The sequence below is a fragment of the Thunnus maccoyii genome, chromosome 5 (genome assembly GCF_910596095.1).
Source record: "Thunnus maccoyii chromosome 5, fThuMac1.1, whole genome shotgun sequence".
Lineage (NCBI taxonomy): Eukaryota > Metazoa > Chordata > Actinopteri > Scombriformes > Scombridae > Thunnus > Thunnus maccoyii.
In genome coordinates, this window is record NC_056537.1 from 27,109,163 (window position 1) to 27,133,432 (window position 24,270).

The 24,270-nt window shown below is 40.6% G+C and overlaps 1 protein-coding gene across 2 annotated transcripts; it reads right to left on the minus strand.

Moving 5' to 3' along the window:
• Positions 1-5,173: 5,173 nt before the first annotated feature.
• mmp15a (matrix metallopeptidase 15a) lies at positions 5,174-24,244 on the minus strand. Of its 2 annotated transcripts, XM_042412225.1 has the most exons (10): positions 22,819-24,244; positions 20,596-20,744; positions 19,207-19,329; positions 18,798-19,117; positions 17,587-17,748; positions 13,849-14,258; positions 13,483-13,621; positions 9,292-9,442; positions 9,003-9,118; positions 5,174-8,019 (listed from the first exon to the last, which is right to left on the minus strand). In XM_042412225.1, the coding sequence occupies exons 1-10, from the start codon at positions 22,942-22,944 to the stop codon at positions 7,547-7,549; spliced, it is 2,169 nt and encodes a 722-aa protein (XP_042268159.1). In that variant the 5' UTR covers positions 22,945-24,244; the 3' UTR covers positions 5,174-7,546. The 2 variants fall into 2 exon arrangements, with proteins under 2 accessions (XP_042268159.1, XP_042268160.1); XM_042412226.1 differs by lacking the exon at positions 22,819-24,244 and having other exon boundaries at positions 20,621-20,708.
• Between the last annotated feature and the right edge of the window lie 26 nt (positions 24,245-24,270).

Below are 24,270 nucleotides of genomic sequence, written 5' to 3' on the forward strand. Positions count from 1 at the left end.
GAGACACTTTTGGCCTGTCTCTTTTCCGAGGCGTAATTGAAAACTGACTTTTACAAATATTTACAGTGGTACGTGGTGCCAGGGATGTGATTCAGAGTCGTAGATGTGTGAATCTACCAATGAACTCAGAGAGGAAGTAAATCAGGAACCTGCACAGCAGTCAAAAGCCAGAAGAGAGTCAGGCAGCAGTGCACCAAAAGCTGCTTTTACCAACAGCCTCCACAGGTGACAAAGGGTTAAATCAGTTAGCCAGGGGAGAAATCAGTCACAAATAGACAAGTACTGTAGAGGAAATGTTACCGGCCAGCACACTGATTCAAGACAGAGATTTACAGAGCCGGCTGGAGAGCCCCTTGTCTGTCTTAATCTCAAATTTGCGTATTATCCACAGTGACAGTTTATCAGCCTTGTTGAGATAATCCACGTTAGCAACGGGGCAAAGAGCCACTGAACCTGCAAGACGTCCCGCTAACTGACCACAGGAGACAGGCTGAGGACAAACAGGACAGCTTTTCTTAGCTGTCATGACAAACAGAGTGATTATTTCTAAATGTCAGAAAGTAGTTTGGACTATAACCCATAATCACAATTTCATATATCAAACAGTACTTTCTTTCGGTGCAAATAAAAGGTACAATACACCTTTTTTGCATTGCTTGTTGGCATACTATAGGATCATAGTATTTGGGCACAAAAAACTGATAAAAGATTTTAAATGTCATCACCAAAGACTTCCCCGGGGTGACACTTAAGGCTTATATTACAGATCTACTGAGTGTCCTAAGTCAAGGGGATATCAGTCTCAATACCTCTAATATGACCATAATGAAGACAGAAAAGCAGATAAGCAACCAATAAAGAAAAACTGAAACAACATCAAAATTAATTTACATAACAAACCAAAAATGTCACAGTGTTCCAGGTTCAAAACTAAAGCATAAATGTGCTTTTCAGTCATTCTTTCCAATAATTCACTGCCTTATTCCTGGATTCAAACTAGATTTTTACACGTTTTGGAGCAAAATGTGTATTTTAGATAAATCTTCTCCAAATTTCACAGCTCTCATAGTTGTCACATTTTTTTAACCGTGGGAGTGGTTATCTATAAGGAATCCGTTCATGGAAAATCCCCAAACAAGGCTTATTAACAAAGCTGCTTGGGCTGTTGTTGTGATCCCAGCGTGATTCTTGACACAGTGTCCCAATCAGCAGAGATCAGATGGGCTTCTTCAAGGTCTAATCTCAACTTTGTAACATTGGATTAAATAGTGCAGTGCTGCCCCCCAACTAATCTACAGCGCTGCTCGCTGCTTAAAGACCTGGATCAACTCTCAACGTACTGTATGTCCTCCTCATCAGATTAGATCAAATTCAGACATCAAAAAAGCAAGTTCATCAATCAGAAAAAGCAAAAAGAAAGACATTCTAAAGATATAATTCATCTATTGGTTGTTGATAGACTGTTGATTAAGAATTAGGGAATTATTTGTTCAAATTTATGCAAGCCTCTACTGTATACTGTATATACTTCTATGTACTATATAACCATAATAACATCAACATTTCTGCTCTAAAAAACGTAATTCAATCACTGTCTCTAAACCAAGATGGTCAAACACTCATCTCACTCACTCATCACACTCATCTCAGCTCTCAGGTATTAATTTTACCACTCAAGTCATCTATATGTTAAATGATGTATTTCCCTGTGTACAAGATAACAGACCTGTTTTTCTTACCTGTGTGTCTACAGGTGGTTCTGCATGCCGGTGGTGTAGAGATCCAGAGTGCGGCACAGCCAGCACAGGTCTGCTGGGTATGCCAGCGCGGTTCCCTGGGGCTAACGGGATTAACCAGCACCATCTGAAGGTCGAGGCACAATCCTGGACTGTGAGCTACTGCAGATTAGCAACAGAGAAACGTATTGTCAGGCCATCATCCCTGTAACCTATAAACACCCACTGCCAGGGAGGATGGCAACAAGCAACAAGTGGTCGCCTCACATAATCAAACACTGCAGGGATTTAGGGTGGAAAATAAAAATGCACATTTCCACCAGTTGCAGGCTACAACATTAGTCAGGTAGTGATATTATTTTTAACCAAAGTTTAACTTTTCTGTAGGGGTCCAATTCATCCTCAATATTTTCATCGTCTTGGAATCTGATGAGAGATTTCCCAAACCATTTCTCATGTGAGTGATGCTTCTTACTATGGCGTCCCAGAGGCTTTACAGGTTTATTTCAAACCATTTATTTGTGTTAATTAAGTTGTTGCTTCCGGATCAGCATGTAAAAGAAGGGAACTTTTTTTGATATGTGCTGTCTCAGAAAGAAAATCATTTGTTGTCAGTGTCTGTTTCGGCATAATAAAGTTAAAAGAGGAGTTAAAAATGCAAACAAGTAAAACAAGCCCCCTTTCTGTCCAATATGCACTTTGTCTTGGTACGTGTGGCAGATAGTTCCCCTGCTCTCTACTCTACCTTGTCATCTGCATCCCCTATTATCTCCTATCCCATCCTCATTACAGTTTTATCCCCGGCAAGTGACGCAGGGCCTCTTGCTGACTGACCAGTGATGAGCTATAAAAAGTCAACCTTTTGACTAAATGACAGTCAAGGGGCGACAGACAAGAAGGCAAAGCTTATTAGTCGGTCTCAGGGTCTGTTCAGGGCTCTGATGACTGACATCCTATCTAGCTCCCACTGCCAACGCCTATCAGAAATGGATATCTGAGCAAATTCCTCCAAAGATGACCTTAGATATTTGACAGCAGAGGTGAAAAGTAACCACATACATTTATTCAAGTGCTGTAATCAAGTACAATATTGTACTTGAGGTACTTTACTTGAGTAGATTTCAATTTTCTGTTACTTTATACATCTACTCTGCTACAGTTCTGAGGAAAGTTGTCAAATTTCACTCTGAACCACAAATTTCAACCTAAGGTCGTGCAAGAGGAAAGTTCAGGGGATCACAAAAGTCAGGAGGAAATAAGTCAAAGTTGGGCTGAACTTTTGCTTGTTGTATTAGTACTTAAAAAGTGAAAGATCTGAAAATGTCTTTCACCACTGTTTAACAGTGAGGAAGGGAGAGAAGAAGGTGACAGGATGGATGAAAGGGAGACAAACAGGAAAGTAGGGGAGAAAAATAAGAAGGAGGAAGAGGATGTAAGGAGAAATTAAGATAAAGATGGTTAGATGAGAGGAATGGCGAGGAAGCGGAGGAGAGAAAGCCTGGCATGATGCCTGAAAGTGATTAGCAGGGATCAAGCACTGCCCTCGTTAACTGACCCTCTGGCAAACAGCACATGACACATGACACATGTGTTGTTATTGGTTTAACAATGTGAACTTCCATCTTCACATCCAAACAAACAACCTGTTAGAGCGTCGGGGGAAATTGTTCATGTAGACACTCTGTACGTTTGACAGACAGGCAGGAAATCAGAAAACAACAGGCAGGTAGAAAAACATTGCACCTCACGTCCAGTGAGGACTGTTGTTTTGTGTTTGAGAATGGGAACTACAGAACAATTTATGGCGCTGATGAAGCAGGAGGCAGCGGGCAGATCCCATTATCAGCTCAGCAGGGGATAAGCTGGGTGAAAAGGTTGATGACACAGACCCTTGCCTGAAAAATGGCAGCACCACACTGGCTTCAATCGTAATTTAACATCTGGATAAAACAGAGGACAGAGGCAGTGTGAGAAAAGCCTCGAGGGAGAGGAGGAGAGTGGATGTGAGGGTATGCAAACTGAACAAGTCTCCAACTTTGGTGGAACTTTCCAGGAAACCATAGTGGTTCAAACTTTTTTATATTTTTTGCTAAATGTGTTGATAATTCATGTATTGTAAATAAGATCAAGAACAAGGGAAGAGAGAAATGAGGGAAGAATATCAGAGAGAGAAGATGAAAGAGATGAAAGAGAAAGCGGGTGCAGAGGTAAAGCTCCAGTGGATGATCTGTGACAGCAGCTAATCCTGATTACCTCTGACATAAAGACACACAGGAAGGTGCTCTCACTCACTCACAACACACAAAGGCAATTACGCAGGAGAAACACACACAAATGCAAACACACACACACGCACCATTCCTTTATTAAAAGTAGTAACACCACAATATAAAAGTACTACATCAAGAAAAAAAGTTCAGAAGGATGAGCACCAAATATGTAAAAATTATTACAGAGAGAGAGAAAGAGTCTTATGTATTTAACAGGGACAGTGCAGATTAATAATCACTGCTGTAAATGCACCAGAATTAAATAATGGGCTGTTTTTCATCTGTAATCCCTGGACAGATGTTACATTGTCAATCTAAAAAAAGAATGTAAGATTAAAATAGTATTCTCTATTATAATATTTTATTGAATTATCCTTGTAGTTGGTTGATGTGTAATTTCAAGTACTTTATATACTGTTTGGTATTGTAATCTATAAATGAGCATCACATCTTTTAACTGATCTTATGTTGTGAGTGAAAAGTCTTGCTGGATGAGCATTGCCATCATCCACACTAAAAATTTGTTTTTGTGAAGGGAATAAATCTTTGCACTTCTTTGCAATTTGAACTAAACTATTCTTCAATTGATAGATGAATACTACCATGTCTGTAAATGTAGAGAATTATGGGTGAATTATTGATTTCACATCTTTTGAAGTTATTAGTTATCTTTAGTTAGTGTCACATTCGACATTCAGTGACAATCCACATGAAGCTGATTCTGTTAGGCACATGACATTCACATGTACATGTGTAGCATTTTTTATGGTAAAAGTGGTTCAATGAAATCATAAAATGGTAAAATAAGTTAATATGATAAGTAGTAACTAGTGACTCCAGTTGTTAAAATGTAAAAATGTAAAAAAGTAAATCGGCCAAAATTATACTCATCCGTACTACGCCCTTCTAGTACTGCATCTGTGTGTGTAAGCACACAAACACAGACAAGTTTTGGCGGTGGGCTTTCATTTCCTGCTTGACTTTAGTTTATCAGTGTGTGTGTGTTCGGTGATTTAAGTAGTAAAACATTTTGAGGACTCAGAGTGACATTTTAGAGGCAATGACTCCCTCTTGTGGTCAAAAATAAGACCTTGAACTCGACATATGCACAACAGGTTAAAGGTGTATGGTCACTACAACATGATGCTGATAACTAAGTATGACAAACAAGAAGACATATGTTGCTTTAACCTGTGAGTTTATTGTGAAATCTTTAACGTACTCTACACAGGAGTGCACAGGCCTTACAGAACATGCCCTGCATGCATCAACATTGTCGTAATAATCTACTGCTGTTCTCCTCAAAATCCAGAACAGAAACAAAATGTACAAAACTACAAATGATAAGTAGAATAAAAAAGGGAAGAAAAGCATTTAAAAAAGACTTTCCCTCATGCTATTTGTAGTACAAAAAAATGCCCCCCGATATTCACAGAAAAAAGGCACAATGAAACATACGATAGGCAAAGTAAGCGAAATGTAAAGGCACCGACATAAAGCAAAGGTTACTGGTGGTAGAATGTGAATTATTGCTTTACACTAAGACAAGTGAGGTAAAGACAGACAGACATATAGATAGTGGGAGGAGAAACACACATCACATCCTGCAAATGTGAAGGATGTGCATTAATTATCTGTAAAATGTTTGAGCTTACTTTCCAGAAGAGGTGAGAAGAAGATTAATACATATGAGAACACAGAAGGGGGGTTAGGTACAGCAAGGAAACAAAAAAAAAAAAAGAGACAAGACTGAGAATGGAAAAACTAAAGGAAAAGAGGGAGTGGCCAGAAAGATAGAAGAGGAAGGGAGGAGGGGGTTGCAGAGGAAGTCATCTTCAGCTCACAACAACGAGCAGAGTGAAAACAAGACAAGTTGAAAAAGAAGGAGCGGACTTTGGCCGATCTAGGTCAGGAGGCACAACGCCAGCGCTGTTCTCCCCCTGCTTTCCCCCTCGCTCCTCCTTTTCCAAAGAATAATGCAGAGGAAATGCTGGCAGAGGCCTCCCTATCCCCTCCTCAATCTGAGTTTCTTTCTTTCCCTCCTCATCTCATTCTCTTTCTCATTTCCTCCTTCTCCTCACTCTCCACCACCACGTTCATTCCTCCTCCTTCTTTTACATTTTTCTGCCCCCCCCCCCCCTTCCTCATGCCTGACACTACTAAATCAGCAACATGTGGGCTTAATGGAAACCAGACCTCGACCCCATTCTTCTCTAGCCTGCAGGCTTCTCCCTTGTACACTTAATTATATTTGACTCTATTTAGCTTTAGTATGAAAAAAGGGGATACAGTGAGGCAGAGAAAGACACATACTGCTTGTTTTTACTCTTCACAGACTGACTTTTTACAATTTGTTAAAAAAAAAAAAAAAAAAAAAGAAAAAAAAAAGTAATATTTCTCAATTCTTCTCGTTAAAAGTGAATAAAACTTCCCTCTTGTATTTCATCCCGGCGCTGGCACCAGTCGTATATCAACATGCCTCCGCTGGGGTTGTGTTTTTAGTGGTGCAGTCTGAACAGTTATTGTGGCTGTTGTGGGAGGAGGGGAGGCTGGAGCCCTCATGTCTGTGTGCAAAAACTCTATATGTGCCTTTGTTTAAGTAAGTGGTCTCTTATGTGTGTGTGTGTGCATATGTGGACATGCATGCACAAGTGAGCGCAGTCGGGGGGGGGGGGGTTGAGATCATGTGACATGTGTTGGTGCATGTGTGTATGAGAGAAGGCAGACATAATGGGCTCAGTGGGAGACGAGCGGTCATGGACGCACACAGCTGTCTGACATTCCTTCGCTGGTCGGAGGACGAGCTTCCCCTGCTAGTGTCTGTGTGTTTAATAATCACGCACATGTCTGCAGTGGAGCAACCTCAGCAAAACGAACAACAAAAAAAACAAAAAAAACAGAGTAAGGAACATTAAAAGTGCAAATTCTCTGTTATAAACAGAAAGAAATATGTAAAGGTTGGTCAAACATATGGAAGACTTGTCTATGGCTATAAGCAATCATGTTCGTGTGTATGTATTGTACAGTATGTTTGCTTCTATATAATGTATGTGCTTTATTGACTTCGTCTGCATTGACACTACAAATAAACCATCCTGTCCTTCATCTGCACTATTAGAATTGATAGAAACGGCCATTCCTAATGTGTCATGTGTCTTTTACAGTACACCTAAAGTGGCTGACACACCGTTTTTTTGCAATGGTGTGATGGAAATAAATGTGATTTTTATGACATAGGGGTACTTTTTCAGACATTTGGAAGGCACAGGAGAAAAACTTGTGTCAGGACTGAAATTGAGGCCAGCAGGGAGAAACGCACCGCAGCTCCAACCTTAACAACTCCTGCATTATTTCACATCAAGCTATAAAAGTTTCTCACAATGAAGCAAGGGGCCCAAAATGGTGAGGTAACTCCTCATCGGCTTTCTGAGACTAAGTACTGTGTTGAAGCTTTCTTTCCACCACTGCCATGAGTCGTATTTTAATGCCAGCGACTGCACCGGATAAATGATAAATACCGCTTCCATCAGTTCTAACTCTTCACACCCAGTCCTGCAACGACCGCTTGCAGTGCACCAAGGCCCTCGGCGTCTCTTTGTTCTGCACAGTCCTGAGGATAGCATAGACTAGGATGAGGATGCACAGGATGAGCACCAGTGGAACAGCCACCATGATCAGGGTCATGACCTTTGATTCGTTGTCGGCCACTGTCACCACCACGTTCACCTCTTTGTCGTCCTCTTCCTCTGAGCTGTCAGGCTTTGAGTCTTTGTCTTCCTCCAGTTCTTTGTCCCGGCCCCTGTCCGGCTCTTTGTGCTTGTCTTTGCCTCTGTCTGAGGGGTTGACAGGTTTGTCTTCTGGTTCCTCCTCAGAGTCTGTGTCGGGCGAAGGGTCAGGGACCCCCACACAGCCCATGAAATCCTTCAGGATGGAGCGAGGGTAGCCTTTTTCTGCTTCCGTCTTGAGGTTGTCAAATCTCCAGTAATTGCTGCCTTTGTAGAAGTATGTGTAAGCTGCATGAGGGAAAGATAAAAGAGATTATTTAAAATGTGAAAAAAATGTTTCAGTCCTTCAGTTATTTGATCAAATTTGTTTGAACAAAAGACACAATTCAATGTAAAAAAAAAAATCTATGTAGATATAAGCAGACAGAGTCTGACATGAAGCCATATTTAGCCACTAATTCTTGTCCTTTTATTCATTTATTTAAACATTTGTTTTGACAAGATAAAACTAAGTTCAGTTTTTTGTGCAAACAAAAAGCAGACACAGGAATGTTTCTTAAGGGACCATTTTAGCCTTTTCCCTTCCGTCAACATTATCAATATTCCACATGTTGCCCCAAGGGCGTTCTCTAATAAGACCCAGGGCTTTATCTAACAAGTATAATACATGATTAGACATTAAATATGTTGCTTTTGTGCAGTAAGATTTGGCAAGAAGATGCAAAAAGAACCACAAACAATGAACAATCTCATTGAGGTACATTTCTGGGTGTAAATGTGGCTCTGTATATCTATCTATCAATCTCTCTCTCTCTCTCTCTCTCTCTCTCTCTCTCTCTCTCTCTCTCTCTATATATATATATATATATATATATATATATATATACGTGTGTATATAGTTTGGGTGGAGATGAGATCTGACTGTTACAGAGTGCAGCTCTGCCACAAATCTAATTTCCAAAGGAAGGACAGGCCAACCCTCAAACCAGAGCTCTCATTCCCTCCCTCCTCTCTCTCTGCTCAGCCTGCCCCAGCCTTATTGGTCTCAAATGTAATTTTTTCCCTCTCCATCTTTTACACACCCCATTTCACCCCTCTAACCTTTCATTCTTTCCCTCCCTCCACTTTTTGCCTCTCCTCACTCATGCTGTTCTCTTGCACAACTTCAATGCGCAGCTTTTGGTGTCTTCATAATGTAAACAGAAGTTGCTTTTAATGTTCCCTTCCTCCAAATAAAGGATGTATTTAATGCATTTGAAGTCATTATTTACCGCCATCATCACTGAGGAAGGCTCCTCTGGGTGAGGGAGGGATTCTGCCCCATCTGTTGATTGGTTTGGGGAAGTCTGGGTCTGTAGTCCCTGTCTCCTCATTGTATCGCCAGTACCTACACACAGAAAATAAGATGTATGAAGGCGTTCAAAGATGAATGCAGTGTACAAAACCTTTCCATTAAAACATGGAAATTGGTCATGAGAAGGTGACAAAAAGTACTAATTCTTATATAATAATAATAATAATAATATATTATTTTTAAATGTGTTCATGTCAGTAATATACCTGTCTCCGGTGAAAAAGTATGTGAATCCGTTGGGCTCCCACCAGATTGCTGTGTCGATGCTGTGTGCAGGAACTCCTTGTCCATACTCGTGTAAGGGCTGTGGGTATCCTGGCAGCACATCAGCCTCCCTGAACACCCAGTATCTATCATCTGTAGGGACAAAAAAAACATATGTTTCACTAAGGAGACATGAGCACATTCAACACATGGAAGGAGAGGAGGATATGAGAGAAAATTAGCAAGGGAAAGGAACAGAAACAAATGCAAAGAAAAAGCAAAGACAGACAGTGTTGATGAGAACATATGGCATAGGTCATAAGGTTTACTCACCCTTAATGTAAAGCAGAAAGGACAGGCAAAGTAGAAATGGTTGGCATATCACCTATTTTCCAAGATCTCCTTGTGTGGCAGCCAGTTTCTCCCTAAACCCTAACCTTCGGACACACTTCAAGCCACTTTCCACCTCCACTGCCAGGCCACTGCAGCACTGTAACATGGGTGCTTTTACTAATCGGTGTACACTTGTATTTAAATGCTTCTGAATTGATGTTTTGTGTACAGGTTTAATCAATTTAACTCTACCATGGTCAGTCCCAAGCCCAGATGTGAACAACAACTTAATTGTTGAGAACTTAGTCCTAGGAGAGAAAAGTTTTTCAGCTCGAAGACTTATGACGTTGCATGGTGAAAGCCAGGAGGCCCTGGAAGCCTCAGGTCCAACCACCCTTCTTTCAACCAGGAACAACATCACCTCGGATCATGGAACGTAAAGACCATGTACCAAGAGGGGAAAACCACCCAAATAGCAGCAGAATGAAAAATTACAACCTTACACTACTGGGAATCAGCGGCAAGACTGGGACAGAAACGATTGATGAGTGGAGAGATATTGCTCTATTACTCTATTGCTCAGGTCAAGAGGATGATGCCCCACACACAAAAGGTATAGCACTTCTGCTATCAAAATCTGCACAGAGCACTGATAGGATGGGAGACCCATGGACCAAGCATCATTCAGAACAAAGAAGCAGAAGATTAAGATAAGCGTGATCCAGTGCTACGCACCAACAAATGATAGTGGAGAAGAAGTGAAAGATGAGTTCTATAACAGACTTCAGAATATTCTGGGCAAATACTTTGAAAGATGTCACCATCCTTATGGGAGACTTTAATGCAAAGACTGGAGAAGATAACATTGGATACAAAGAGGTGATAGGAACACACAGACTTGGAGAAATGAGTGAAAATGGAGAGATGTTGATAGATATTTGTGCATTGAAAAAGCTTGTCATTGGAAGCAGCATCTTCCCCCATAAGAAGATCCAAAAAGCAACATGGGTATCACTAGATCATATCACAGAGAACCAAATAGATCACATCTGTATAAGCAAGAAGTTCAGAGGATCACTACAGGACATGAGAGTAAAAAGGGGAGCAGATGTAGCATCAGACCACCACTTGCAAACTGCTAGACTGAAGCTTAAGCTAAAGAGGAACAGGACAGAGGTAACAGTTGTATGATACCGCCAGAAAGATGTCAGGAAAGTATAGCAAACCACAAGATCAGTGAAAGATAAAGAAGGTAACAAAATTATGATCAAAGACGGTCAACTCAATGGATGGCGGAACACTGGGAGGAACTGCTTAACAGACCCTCACCACCAAATCCCCCAGAGATATCCAACCAGCAGAAACAGATCTCCCCATCAGCTGGGACATACGCAGTAGGGAGAAGATCAAAGAGGTTGTATAGAAACTAAAGAACAGCAAGGCAGCAGGACCAGATGACATCCTGGCAGAAGCATTAAAAGCACATTTGGATACCACTGTGGGGCTGCTGTATCCGCTCTTCTGACAGATCTGGGAAGAAGAAACAATACCGTTGGACTGGAAAGAGGTGCTTTATTAACAAGCTACCTAAGAAAGGAGACATGGGTAACTGTTCCAACCATAGAGGGATTACCTAACTCTCTGTGCCAGAGAAAGTGTTCAATAGATACATCCTGGATAGAACAAAGGATGCAGTTGACCAACAGCTAAGAGACCAACAAACAGGATTCAGGAAGAATTGATGTTGTGTTGACCAGATTGCCACCCTTTGTATTATCATCAAGCAATCATTAGAGTTCCTTACTATATGTCAACTTTGTCGACCATGAAAAAGCTTTCGACAGTGGGAGACCCTCTGGAAGCTTTTGAGATATTATGGAGTGCCCATTTAGCTGGTGAACCTCATCAAAAATAGCTATGCTGGAATGACCTGTAGAGTGATACATGAAGGACAGGTTACAACTTTTACCAACCAGTTTGAGATCAAGACCGGGGTCAGAAAGGGTTGCCTATTATTTCCATTCTTGTTTCTACCAGCCATTGACTGGGTATTGAGAACAACTGAACAAAGAAAGAACAATGGACTTTGTGGACACTGCTGGATGATCTAGACTTTGCAGACAACTTGGTACTGCTGTCCCATAGCCACTATCAGATGCAAGATAATACCACAACATTTGCAGCTACCTCCCCACAAGTAGGACTTAACATCCATAAGGGAAAGATGAAGATCATAAGGATGAATGCAACCAGTGCTGAACTAATCACACTTGTAGACAGGAGGCTTGAAGAAGTACAGTCCTTTACCTACTTGGAGAGTATCATTGACAAAGAGGGAGGTACAGAAGCAGATGTCAATGCAAGAATAGGCATGGCAAGGACAGCCTTTTTACAGCTCAAGAACATCTGGTGCTCTAGAGTCTAGAGTCTAGAGCAACAAACAAAAATAAGAACCTCCAACTCCAAAATCAGTGCTGCTTTATGGTGCCACGACCTAAAGAATGACGAAGGCCATAATCAATAAAGTGAAAACTTTTATTAACAACTAACAAAGAATAATTCTTAATATCAACTTGCCAGACATGATCAATGATAACGATCTGTGGACGAGGACACAACAATTATCAGCAGCAGACGAAATTGGAAGAAGAAGATGGAGATGGATTAGCACACACTGTGAAAACCAGTGTCTAACACCACCAGACAAGCTCTGACATGGAACCCTCAAAGGAAGAGGAAAAGAGGCCAGCCAAAGAACACCTGGCGACGGGACCTCCAGGCAAACATCAAGAGACTGGGATACACCAAGTATCAGACAGAAAAGAAAGATCATAAATGAGAACTCTGGAGGTCCCTTGTCGACAGTCTATACTCCAGGAGGGGTGTCAGGCATAAGTAAGTAAGTAAGTAAATCAATGTGGATTCATGTGGCCAACACTGCTGCAGGTAATGATGCATATACTATCCAAGAATGTTATGAGTAGATGCAAAACATGTGTGACCAAGAAGCAGACATAATGGAAACAACAGAAATCAACATTAACAGAACTCTTCTGCTGAAGTTAATGAGAGCTAATATGTGCTCAAAAGCTCCAGAAATTCTGAAAATGCACAACAAATCATTTCATAGCCTGATTGTAAAAGTGAAAGTGCTGCAGCTGTGCACATCTGGAACAGTGCAGTGGAGAGAAGGCTGATGCAATCCTCCACTTCTCTCTCGAGGCCTTTTGGGGCTCAGCTGGACTGGAGTCGTAACGGGCCGAGAGCAGCTGCCACGCCGCACAGGCGTCATTCAAGACACTCAGTGAACTCAGTAACACACTGAGCGATGCAGTCATACACTCAATACTCCGTCTCTATTCGTAGCCATATTGTCAAAATGTTGAAGCAGTGAATCATTTGGACAGAGGAGTTATTTTCTTTTTCAAATAACTTCTAATGTTTTAAATATTTTTCTGTGTGTGTGTGCCAGATACGAAGAGTTATAGCTGTGCTGAATTATTACCATCTCCTCGTAAATCAGGCTGCGCTAGGGGAAAAAAAATGCTGAGTTTGCGCTGGTTCCTTTTAGTTTGACCAGTTCAAATCAAAGCACAGATTTGTTTCACTCCCCATTTTGTGTTTATAGAGCACACTCTTAAACAGCTCTGTGCTGGCTTTAGCTTTGCCCAGGGAGAAATAACTGTGAAACTTTGTGGAAACTAATCTACCTTTTGTTGTGCCCTTAAGCAAGCAGCTAAACTATAAAACATACTCTCACAAGAAGGTTTTGACAAAGCACATCACGCAGTCTGTTCAGCATGTGGGCGCCATCTTAGCAAAATGACAGATTTTATTGGCATTAAATGGCTGTAACATACCTTTAAAGAAGACAAATTTGCCATCGTGGCGTTCGTATGCTGCGTCGATGTCACTGGGCAGACCAATCCAGAAGACAGATATTGGCATGGGATAGTTATCCAGGACCCGGTTCCTGCGCACCCGCCAGAACCAGCGACCCTGCACAAGCAAGAAAGCAAAATACTGTTTATCTTTCACCAAAATTATTTATCATTCCCTTTCCCTCTTGTGACACTATTGTTGTGATGTGAGGCAAGGTCCTGTTAGTTCATAGATTTGGAAATGTCCTTTCCTGTGCAGGTCAGGGGTTGTAAAAGCCACACAGAGCAGGCTTGATTTTAACACTACATCTGTATCGATATGATCAATAACTCTATATTTCTCACCTTGAAAACAAACATCTCCCCCCTCAGCATGGTCACCGTGTCAAAGTCCCCGTCACAGATGTTGGGGGCCTGGTTGTCCGGCTGCTTGGGAGGCCGGGGAGGAGCAGGGGGCCGGGGTGGTGGTGGAGGAGGGGGGACATCTTTTCTAACGGGCGGCGTAACAGGGTCTGGCTCAGGCTGGGAATTGGTGGGGGTGGAGGTGGGGAGGACGGGAGGCGAGGTAGGTACTGGCCAAGCTGGGGGATCCGGGCTATCATCAGTCGGGTTCGGTGATTCAGGCGGGGTGTCCGTGGGAGAAGAGGAGGTGGGCTCATCATCCAGAGGAGAGGAGGAGGTGGGGGGTTCATCGTCGGGATCGTCATCAAGGGTGGGAGGAGAAGTGGGTGGATCATCAGTGACGAGAGGTGGACCTGGGAGAGAAAAGACAGAGCCAGAGTTTAAAATAAGAAGGGGAACGTTTGACCACATATAGGATGGTCATTTGTTTTCCATCTCTCATATTTTCATCTAAAATGCAAAAAGAAATTTCCATCCAAGATAAACCGAATTCCACCAGCCTGTCTGTGTGGCATCAGACATTAATAGCATATTTTATTCTCTGCCCCTTTTCCCTCACAATATCCTCTCTATCACTCCCTCACACAAAGAAAATGTAATTTTCCATCTTGTGCAGCAGCTATAAGCTCATTTGATTGACTGTGACTGTGCTGCTCTTTGGAAAAATCAGCCCTGCCGGTTGCTAAGAGAGAAAAACACACAGATACAGTCGGTTATGTAATATGTACGGACAGCTGAGGGGCTTGAAGACATACTGAGTTACACTGAGCCAAACACATTGCTGAGAATATATCAAGCCTCGTGTTGGCCAGTGACTCAGCTATCAGTATGTGGAGAAATTCAGCATCTTCAGCATTTTAACCTGCAATGTAATCTTCAACCTGTAAACGTAAACAAGTTTGTGTTTGTTTCCAAGGCTCTGCTTTTTCCATTGAGGCTTTAGAGTGATTTAGAGCAGTGATAGGGGCACCACAATACTCTGCAAAATCTGTATACAGTATACAAATTACTTTATGTGATCACTTAACGTGTACATTTTTCAATTTATGTAGTCTATTCATTAGTTACTTTCTCCAATCTGTGTCTGATTGTGTTTTATTTTCCTTGGACATATAATAAACAATTCCTTACTATACAGTGTACTGTATTTTACAGCCTTCAACAGTTCATTGAAGTAGCTGATGAATGATCTACTGTATTAGTTGGCTATTTTCATCACAGGAAAATAAATGACTGTTACCAGCTGCCAGGAACGGAAATATGTCTACCACTCCACACAATGAACGGGACAACACTTTTGAAAGCCCCTGTGCAGTGACAGGCAGTTCTGTTGAATGTTACACATCATTATTCTCTAAAGGATAAATACAGTCCTACTGCAACTTGAAGCTGCATCCATTGTTTGTTTTAGGGGCAGCAGGACAAGCTGTAAACAACACTGATGTATTATTACCTTATGTTATTGCCAAAAAGTTGCCTGTTTATGTATTTAGCCTTTACGGAGCAACAGTAGCATTAATTGAGAGTCGCTTTTCTCACCACTTGACAAATGTAAGTCAGATAGTCACTCTTCTTACAGCTCTATTTTTGGTCTTCAGGGGAGGGAAATATCTGGCTCTTGAGCTGCTAAATGCTCCACTATGCTGACCAGCTAGTCGCTAACTTTGTCTGTCTGTTGTTTGGTGCTGAGCATTACAGTGGGTTTTTTTGGATGAAAACAGCTGCCTGCTGTGGCAGATAATGATGATAAAGAGTGGTGAGAGTGAACCAAAACAGTAAAGTTACAGGCCTGAAAACCAAAATGAGCTGAAAGATGCAAAAAAAAAAGTTGGTGATTGCCACTACAAGCAGCTCCTTTCACATTACACATAGTTATTGATCCATTCATAGTACAAAAATATGCATTAGTGCAGCTTTAAAGTCAAGTAAAATAATGAATGCAGAGTTCTGCCTTTACTATATTGTTTTATCCTAGTAAATTCTCCCTTTTTGTCAGATGCGTGTATTTAAATATCAAGTATTTTAACACTTTAAATGACATTATTTCACAAGTGCATTTGTAATATAGCTGGCTACCATTTACAGAAAGTAACAAAGTAAGTAATGAATTTTCCAGCATTGGGCAGGAGCTGAACCTGCTGATTGTTCCTGTTAAGCCTCTGTGTCAGACAAGATAAGGTGAGTATCTGATGAGGAAAAACTAAGCTCAGAGGGAGGAAACTGCCAATCTCTAGCATTAAAACCTCTTCAAAGGAACCCAAATGTTTATTTCTACCAATGAAGTTTATGCTGAGTTAGTCTATTTAGAGTGTACAGATCCTTTTCATTAACACAGTCCATTAAATCTGTCTAGTAAAGGAGGCTACTGTATAATTTCAGGCAAAACATTTACCTTACAGTATTTACAGCAGAAAACCAACAAGATTTTTTCATATCTAGTTTGGAAAAGGAGATGACCTCCTGCCAATGTTCTAGTTTGCTCTGGTGCAGACCTCTAGTGTAGGCGTATCAATAGGCCAAAATGGTGTGGGTGTGGAGAGATTTTGGGTGCACTGGGGGAAACTTAAAACCGTACACAGCATTCCCAAACTGAATTAGATTTTTGATCTGTTATGTGATACCAGAATTGTGACCAGGACACCACAGTGGGCAGTAAAAAAATGTGGCTAAAAATGCAAAATGTGAATTTTTGTCTAAAGCAAAAGAAATCATAAATGATTCAGTGTAAACGATGTCTGTGATAAATTCATGGCTGCAGTTTAACAAAGGTGGTGTTTGTTCTGTAAACACAACTCTAATAAGAGCACCACTTCAATAGAAACAAACAAACACAAACATACAGTACACTCTTATACACACATTCTCCTTATCTTCTACCAACAAGAACACACACACACACACACACAAACACACACAAAGATGTCATCTGTCAATTAACAATGCCATCCATTCACGTGGGGAGAGCATGAGAACATCATAACGGCATGCATGACATGCTGTTTTGAGTGAATATCATTGCTGTTGTGTGCACTTGGTGTGTGTGTGCGCGCATGTGTGTGTGTGCGCGCACATATGCACAATGCTTCAAGATCAATGCTTTACAAGGTTTCTTGTCTTCCTCTGACAAGAGTACAATTGTGATACGAGTGTGATATAAGCTCCCTGGGCACACTGGGTAATGATGTTTGTGTGTCCCTGTCAGGAATGGAAGATGATAAAAAAAATCCTCAAAAGAGAGATATTTTGTTGGTGTAACAATGATAATATTGTAGATGTAGGGGTGAGATGCATTTGCAATTTTAATTGCCAAGCAGTTTAATATCATTACAAGGTACTCTCACATTGTACTTATCCTTATGTGTGTGTTCATGCGTGTATAAGAGGGGGAGACAAACAGAGATTTGCATGCATTTTAGGGCATAAATATGCCAGAACGTCAGAAAAAATACTTAATACTTTCACTCCATTATTAAATTAATTGTGTGAAAAATATAAATAGACAGGGAGCCAAAAAAACATGTCCATATAAATTATTTCATGGTATTTATAACCTTCACCTAATGTATGGTTCAGAAAAGCGGATTTACTATGCTACAGAGCTACAAACAGAAGGGTTTCTTTCTTTAAATAGCTGTGTATGCATGGTTGAAGGAAAAAATCAATACAGTGTGTGCTTCTCACCATACATGTACTGTATTCCCTTGATGTCATCTTCATGCAGTGTGAAGTTATGTGTGTGAATCCACTGGTAGAAAGGAGCCATTATGGCACTGGGGTTGTCTGAGTGCTCCAGACCCAAAGCATGGCCAAGCTCATGAACTGCAACCAGGAAGAGATCTATACCTGCAAGACACATACAGTGTGTGACTAATAATTAGTCAAAAATATTCAATTCAAATCATGTTTGTCTAAAATAAAGTGCAACAAAGGAATGTTACAATAATACATAAAATATGATACATATTAATTCATTTTAAAAGCACATGTAAATTTCAAACACAGGAACTTTTAAATAGAGTTTGTGCTGTTCATTTTTCACAGACTGTAGCATCTCCTGCAGAAAACAGGAAGCAGTGCTAATTGAAAACCAATTAAGGAATTTGCTTTCAACTGTGGCTTCTGTGCTCCTGCCAGCTTCAGTGGCCTACTTCTCAGGACACAGTTCATTCACAACGTTCCTAAAAGCTTTCCAACACAAGTGATCACACAACTCCAGCTCTTGACATTCACTAGATTAAATGGAAAAGACCTGGAGCTGCACTGAAATAAGTCCCATATAAAACCAACCTGTGACAATCATACAGGCATCATATAACATTATTCCACAGATATTTTTCCTCTGTGTGATCTCTGTACTCTCTGATAATGTTGCTGTTACAATTTGAAGCATTTCTGAAACACATAATATGACATTCTCAACCATATTACAAATCATGACAAGCTACAAAGATTGTTTGTGTAACATTATGATGTTTACTTTGTACTTTCTGAGGAAAACATCTTAATTAAATTAAGCTAATGTATTAACAACAAGCCAACAAGCTAACAAGCTAATCAGCTGGTTAGATCTTATTAGGATGGGTTAGGGTTAGAAAGTCACGGGTTCATCCAGCCCTTTTCATTTTTTTATTTACTTTTTACTTATCATTCTATTTTATTTAGTATTATTCTTTACCCTTTTTAAAATCATTCTTGTTTAATTTTTCTCTATTGGTAAGACTCAAAAACTCTTCTGTGTATTGTAAATTTGTATTATAAGACATATATTGTTTATTTCAAATGTATAATTCTAAGTTTTACACTTTGTATGGCCTCTAATGTGGAGAGTTGTGTTTTACACATTTTAATTGTTAAAAGCACAATAAAAACAAAGACAGAAAAATCAGACTAACCTTGTGGGTTTTGGTTGTCCAGTGTCCAAGGCTCATCTGCATCAAAGTGTGTATCCCCTCCTATTCCTGGCCCGGGGTAGTAGGCGTGGGCCAGCGATCCCCCCTCGCCATCAAACAAGGACATATCACCATGGTAACCAGAGGCAAACAACAACAGGATGTCAGCGAGCCCTGCCTGGCTGCTGTTGCTGATGCTGCGTAGAGCAGGTAACTCCTCAAAGGTGAGCGGTGTGACTCGTTTCCACACATCGAAGGCCTTGCGGATAGCATCATAAGTCCTCTCCTCTCCCAGCGAGGAGGGGATGTACTGGTTCATTATACTGAAGCCAGAAGAGACGGCATATTAGACTTGGTATGATAAACAATCTATTTCATTGTCTTTCTATTTCTATAAATCAATGATGTAAACCTGTAGGTGATGTGGTCCTTGTCCCACTGCTGTCCAGTGAGAGCATAGCGTTTCTTCCTCGCTCCATCGTCTATCTCCTCTGCTTTTCTGTCTGGGAGGCCGCAGCGAGGTCGACGCATGGCCCTACACAGCCAAACATACACACATCACAAACAATTAAAAACACTGTTAGCTATAAAAAGTTCTATAAAAGATTCTTCAATGTGCAGAAGCAATATGCCATTTTTCTCAAGTCTATCAAATAAACCTTTATACTGTTTGTTGTAGGTTTTGTGATTTTTTTTTTACTGTAATTTCTCATCTTGTTTTTTTCAGTCTCCTCATTAGGCTGGAAAGGATTTTCCTCAGCCAGTATTCAACCAGTGCAGCAGTACTTCTCACACTGTGTTTTATTCCTTTTTTCAGGGCTAATCTCTTGAAAGCAAAACAGTAAAAATGTCTAAACAATGTAAAAAAAAACATATATTGGTCATATTGAAGCCTTAGTTTGACATTTTGGGAAAAACCCTTATTTTCTTTTGTGTCGAGAGTTATATGAGAAGAATGATACCACTTTTTTGTCTGTACTGTAAATATGAAGCTACAACCAGCAGGTGGCTAGATTAGCTTAGCACAAAGACTGCAGACAAGGGGAAACAGCTAGCCTCATATTTGCATAGCAGTGCCTCTAAAGCTCACTAATTAACACATTGTATCTTGTTTGTTAAATCCATACAAAATAAGTGTAAGAACAACATGTTGTGGTTTTATAGACGGGTCATGTGCCGGACTATTTCTTGGCCAGTAGCGGTGACAGCAGCTAACTGGCTGCTAGTTGTAGCTTTATTTAGCATAAAGACATAAAAGTGGTATCAATCTTTTAATCTAACTCTCAGCAAGAGAGTGAATAAGTCTATTCTCAAAATGTCAAACTATTTCTTTAAGACTTTGTTATGTTTCCATAAACCTTACACACACAATGAATCAATAGCAAGAGGAGATATGAGCAAAACACAACTGTGACGTAAGTGTGACGTAAACCACCATAAAAAGTTATTAAATGCTGGTCCTGTTTCAGCAGTCTTTGGTAATATCAACACAGTGTGGCAATATTATTGTGCGTCGGGGAAAATCCAGTGTTGTGAAAGAAATTGGTTCAGGATGCCTGGTTGTTAATGTGAGGTTTGATGACACTGCTTTCTCAACGGACAACTGAAACTTGTGGCCATCTATCATTCCATCTATACCATAGTATACATAAAAAACAAGACATTTAACTTTTAAACATCCCACAAGATCTCTGGATTCAGTTTGTGGTCACTGCACATAAGTTTTTTGGTATTTCTGCCATTTTTTTTGACAAACATCCTGTAGAATAAAACCACAGCTACAGAACAATATAGAGCTTACGCAACAGTGGCAGGGTCCATCTCACCGGTCACCTCCAGGCCATAGAAACGCTGCATGTCACTGATGGCTTTGGACAGAATCTGAGCCGACTGCATGGTGGACATCTGCCTGCTCGCCTGGGACAGGTAGCCAAACGTACGGAGCCACGTCTGTGAGAAGAAAGTGAGGATTCAGTTTTACTTAGTCTGGTATGAGAAATGTTGCTTAGCACACGTGTGAGCAAAGCATGTTTTATAACTGTGTATGTCAGCCACAATTGTAGTGAGGGAGGCAATGTTATGCTAATCCAGGAAGAAGCCGCTGTCTAAATGACTGCAAAAAGCATTGGAGGAGTTAAAAGAGAAAAGAAAGTAGAGATAGAAACCAGATGGCTTCCATTAACATTACGACATTCCTGCTTTCTCATTCCTGCGCCTTCTCCTCACTGACAGCCAAGATGAAAAGAGGAGAAGAGAGGAGAGGAGAGGTGAGGTGAGGAGAGGTGACGAGAGAGAGGTGACGAGAGAGAGAAGAGGAGAGGAGAGGAGAGGAGAGGAGAGGAGAAGAGAAGAGAAGAGAGGAGAAGAGAGGAGAAGAGAGGAGAGGAGAGGAGAGGTGAGGTGAGGAGGACTGGAAACAGAAAAACAAGAACTTCACAGTAATCAAACTGTATATCAGTCCTGTGGTACAAAAGATAAACACACAAATCTGCCTGACAGTCTAATGACATATCCTGAATTGTTTCATGTTCACTGACAGTCAAATATGTGGAGCCACGTAGCCAGGAAAACAGAACGTTGTGCTTTTGGAAGGGGGGGGGGGGGGGATCCTCTGTCAAGTTTTAAGATCTACCCTTTAAGAAAAGACTCGAAAACAACACCGCGGGGCTTCTCACGCAGCCGGATCATGAGACTTTCACGCACAAACACGGGCTTCGAGCAGACCACACATACAACACATACCCTCAAGTGTGCACACATAAAGAGAGTAAAGTTTCTGCATAGCATAACAAGTTTCAACTAATCTGATGTCAGAGCAGGTTTATTCACCACAGTGCCCGAAGAACATGAAAGAGAAGAAACAAGAACACTTATAAGGTTGTGAGACATGGCTGAAATCAATATCAGAATATTAATATAATGGGTTTTTTTTACATCAGTATATCACAACATGGCAAATTTACAAAACCTACATGTAAAATAACCTAATTGATGTTCAATACAATGAATTTTGTTGCTTTTACAATAACGGTTTGCATCGGCTAATGGTAAGATTTTAACCCTCCCCACTGATGTTCATAAGAACTCTACAGACACTTAATCAAACACTATAATGTAGCTGTAAGCAGATATCAGGACATAAGTGTTTATTAATGTCTTTGTCACAATTGATAACTTCCATTCATCTGTAACCGGTATATAAACGATTACTGAATGATTGATAGTACAGTGTAACATCACTCTAATCACATTTAATTCCTTCACAAGAGATTTAAAACGTTCATAATTGTGTTCATAATTCTTGAAGACATGTTGAGCTTGTAGGTTCATCCTTCACCTTGGAATTAGAAATTTGACAGGAAATTCTTAACTCCTGGTCGACTAGGACAGGGTATTTCCCAACACAGTATGGAACAAAACCACAAAAACATGACAGTGAAGAACAAGTATTCATATTGATATGAACTATAGCAATATTTGATATGATTACAACTGCGATACATAATATTGACAATCAATCACTATCAGTTTGTACACCAGTTATAGATGCTTCCTAGGAGAAGTTTTAACTGCAGTGTGTTACTGTGTTACTGTAACTGCGTATAAACTGCTTATAAATGTTAAATAGGGACAGTTAAAATAAATTGTCAATGGAATAATTATTAGGGGCTGCAGACTTTAGTAAAATTGAACATTATATAATCTTAACCTTTTTCCATGTGTGTGCCTCATGTGTACTGTTGTTATTTGGAAAAAGGTCAAAAGGTCAAATAACATTCCTGCTGTGCAACAGCTGATGCTTTGAGGATTTGGCAACACAAACATGAAGATTTGAACCCACTGAACCGCTTATGAGTAACTATAATTGTACAATAAAGTGCACAGAATTGAAAAGAGATTTCTTCAAAAAATATATACTATGTTATTGTAATATTCTCACAATTGTAAAGTACTTCCAAACACCATAATGGAATATTTTGACCATATATATGTACCTAGACCGACAGACACTAGTATACTGTACCTCTGCACTGAAGCCTTCTTCTTCTGGGACATCTGCCACAGTGCTGCACAGCATCAGGGAGAATAAAGAGGCTGATGTGATTATGATTTGTGTCCAGGCTTGTTGGGATGCCATCTTCTTCATCATCTACAGCCTGTGGTCTCCAGATGGACACAGAGTTGTGGAGTGATGAAGAAAAACAGCCGTGCAGCTTCCTCCAGCAGGCAGGGATACAGGACAAAGTGCTGGACGGTTTTCTTCTTTCCTTCTCCTCTTACATTTAAATCACCAGCTCCGCAACAAGTGAGCTATCTGCTCATTTTTGGAGGCGGCAGATCAGAAACCCCGAAAAAGTTTAATACGCAACTACAGTAAAGGCGCATTTACAAACCCTCCGAAAATCAAGATGATACTAATCCATTCCTGGTTGCAGGCAGTCCGATTTACCCAGGGACATCAGCCTCATGGCTCATCCAAGTGTTCACACAGCAGTTTCCTCATGCAGACAGAAAACAGTGTAGCCAGCGGGCAAATGAACTAGTCCTTGCCCCTTTCCGACGTTCACAATGGCTGATCGGCAGCGGACAGAACAGTAAGAAATCCTGCAACAAGTCACCTTCCTCTCACTGCAAACACAAGCGGCTGCGCACACTAATTAGCAGATTTAAAATTAAAAAGTGCATATAGTTAAACAGTTTCTAAACTTGCTGGAAAAATATTGCACACGGGTACGAAATCCTGCAGAACTCTGCCGGGCGATCAGGTTTCTCCGCACTGCTTTGCACCAGTAATGGACCTCTCCGGTTTTTCACTCGGAACGTAAACGTGTTGTGCAAATGTTTGAGACCACCAACAAACAGATCTGGTGAAAGATTTCTAATGATTTTCCTTAGAAGAGGGCCCTCCTTCTTAATAAACCAGATCCAGATCAGAAGGCCAGATGGTCAGTGTGCCATCTGCTGTTTTTAAAGGAAAACTACAGTAAAATCCCAGCAGCTGGTGCACATGACCAGAGACATACTGTATGTGCATTAAGAAGCAAGTTTTGTTCATGTGTGAAGGCATCTGATTTGATTTAGAATATTCACTGTTGCTATGCATAAGCTCTAGCAACATAAAAGTGTGTATTTTAACATACATTAGCTTGTGGTTATGTCATAGTTGGGATCATGCATCCCTCAAAGTAAAATGTTTAATTCAACTAGGTTAAATAGACAACAACTTCCATGTTGACTTGTTACAGGCAAGGCACAGGTGTGACAAATAAAACTGTTGTACTATACCAGAGCACTGGCACTGCCTCAAATAGCAGTCATTACTGATGTTATGAGTTGCACCTGTGCTTTTCCATCCAGGACCTACAGTGCAGTTATTATTCGTTTGCAGCCCAGAGAAAACAATGAAGTCACCATTAATAACTTAAATTTTGGTCACATTTGTGCCCAGTTTGCAGCTTATCTCACTCATTGACCC

What these genes read in the sequence shown, in the direction of transcription:
- mmp15a (XM_042412225.1), bottom strand. Translation starts at nt 22,944, where the DNA reads ATGATGAAGAAGATGGCATCCCAACAAGCCTGGACACAAATCATAATC. An exon ending in CAAATTTGTCTTCTTTAAAG is followed by an intron (nt 9,443 to 13,482) that starts GTATGTTACAGC and finishes TTGTCCCTACAG; the next exon opens with ATGATAGATACTGGGTGTTC. An exon ending in CTTCCTCAGTGATGATGGCG is followed by an intron (nt 8,020 to 9,002) that starts GTAAATAATGAC and finishes TCCCTCATGCAG; the next exon opens with CTTACACATACTTCTACAAA.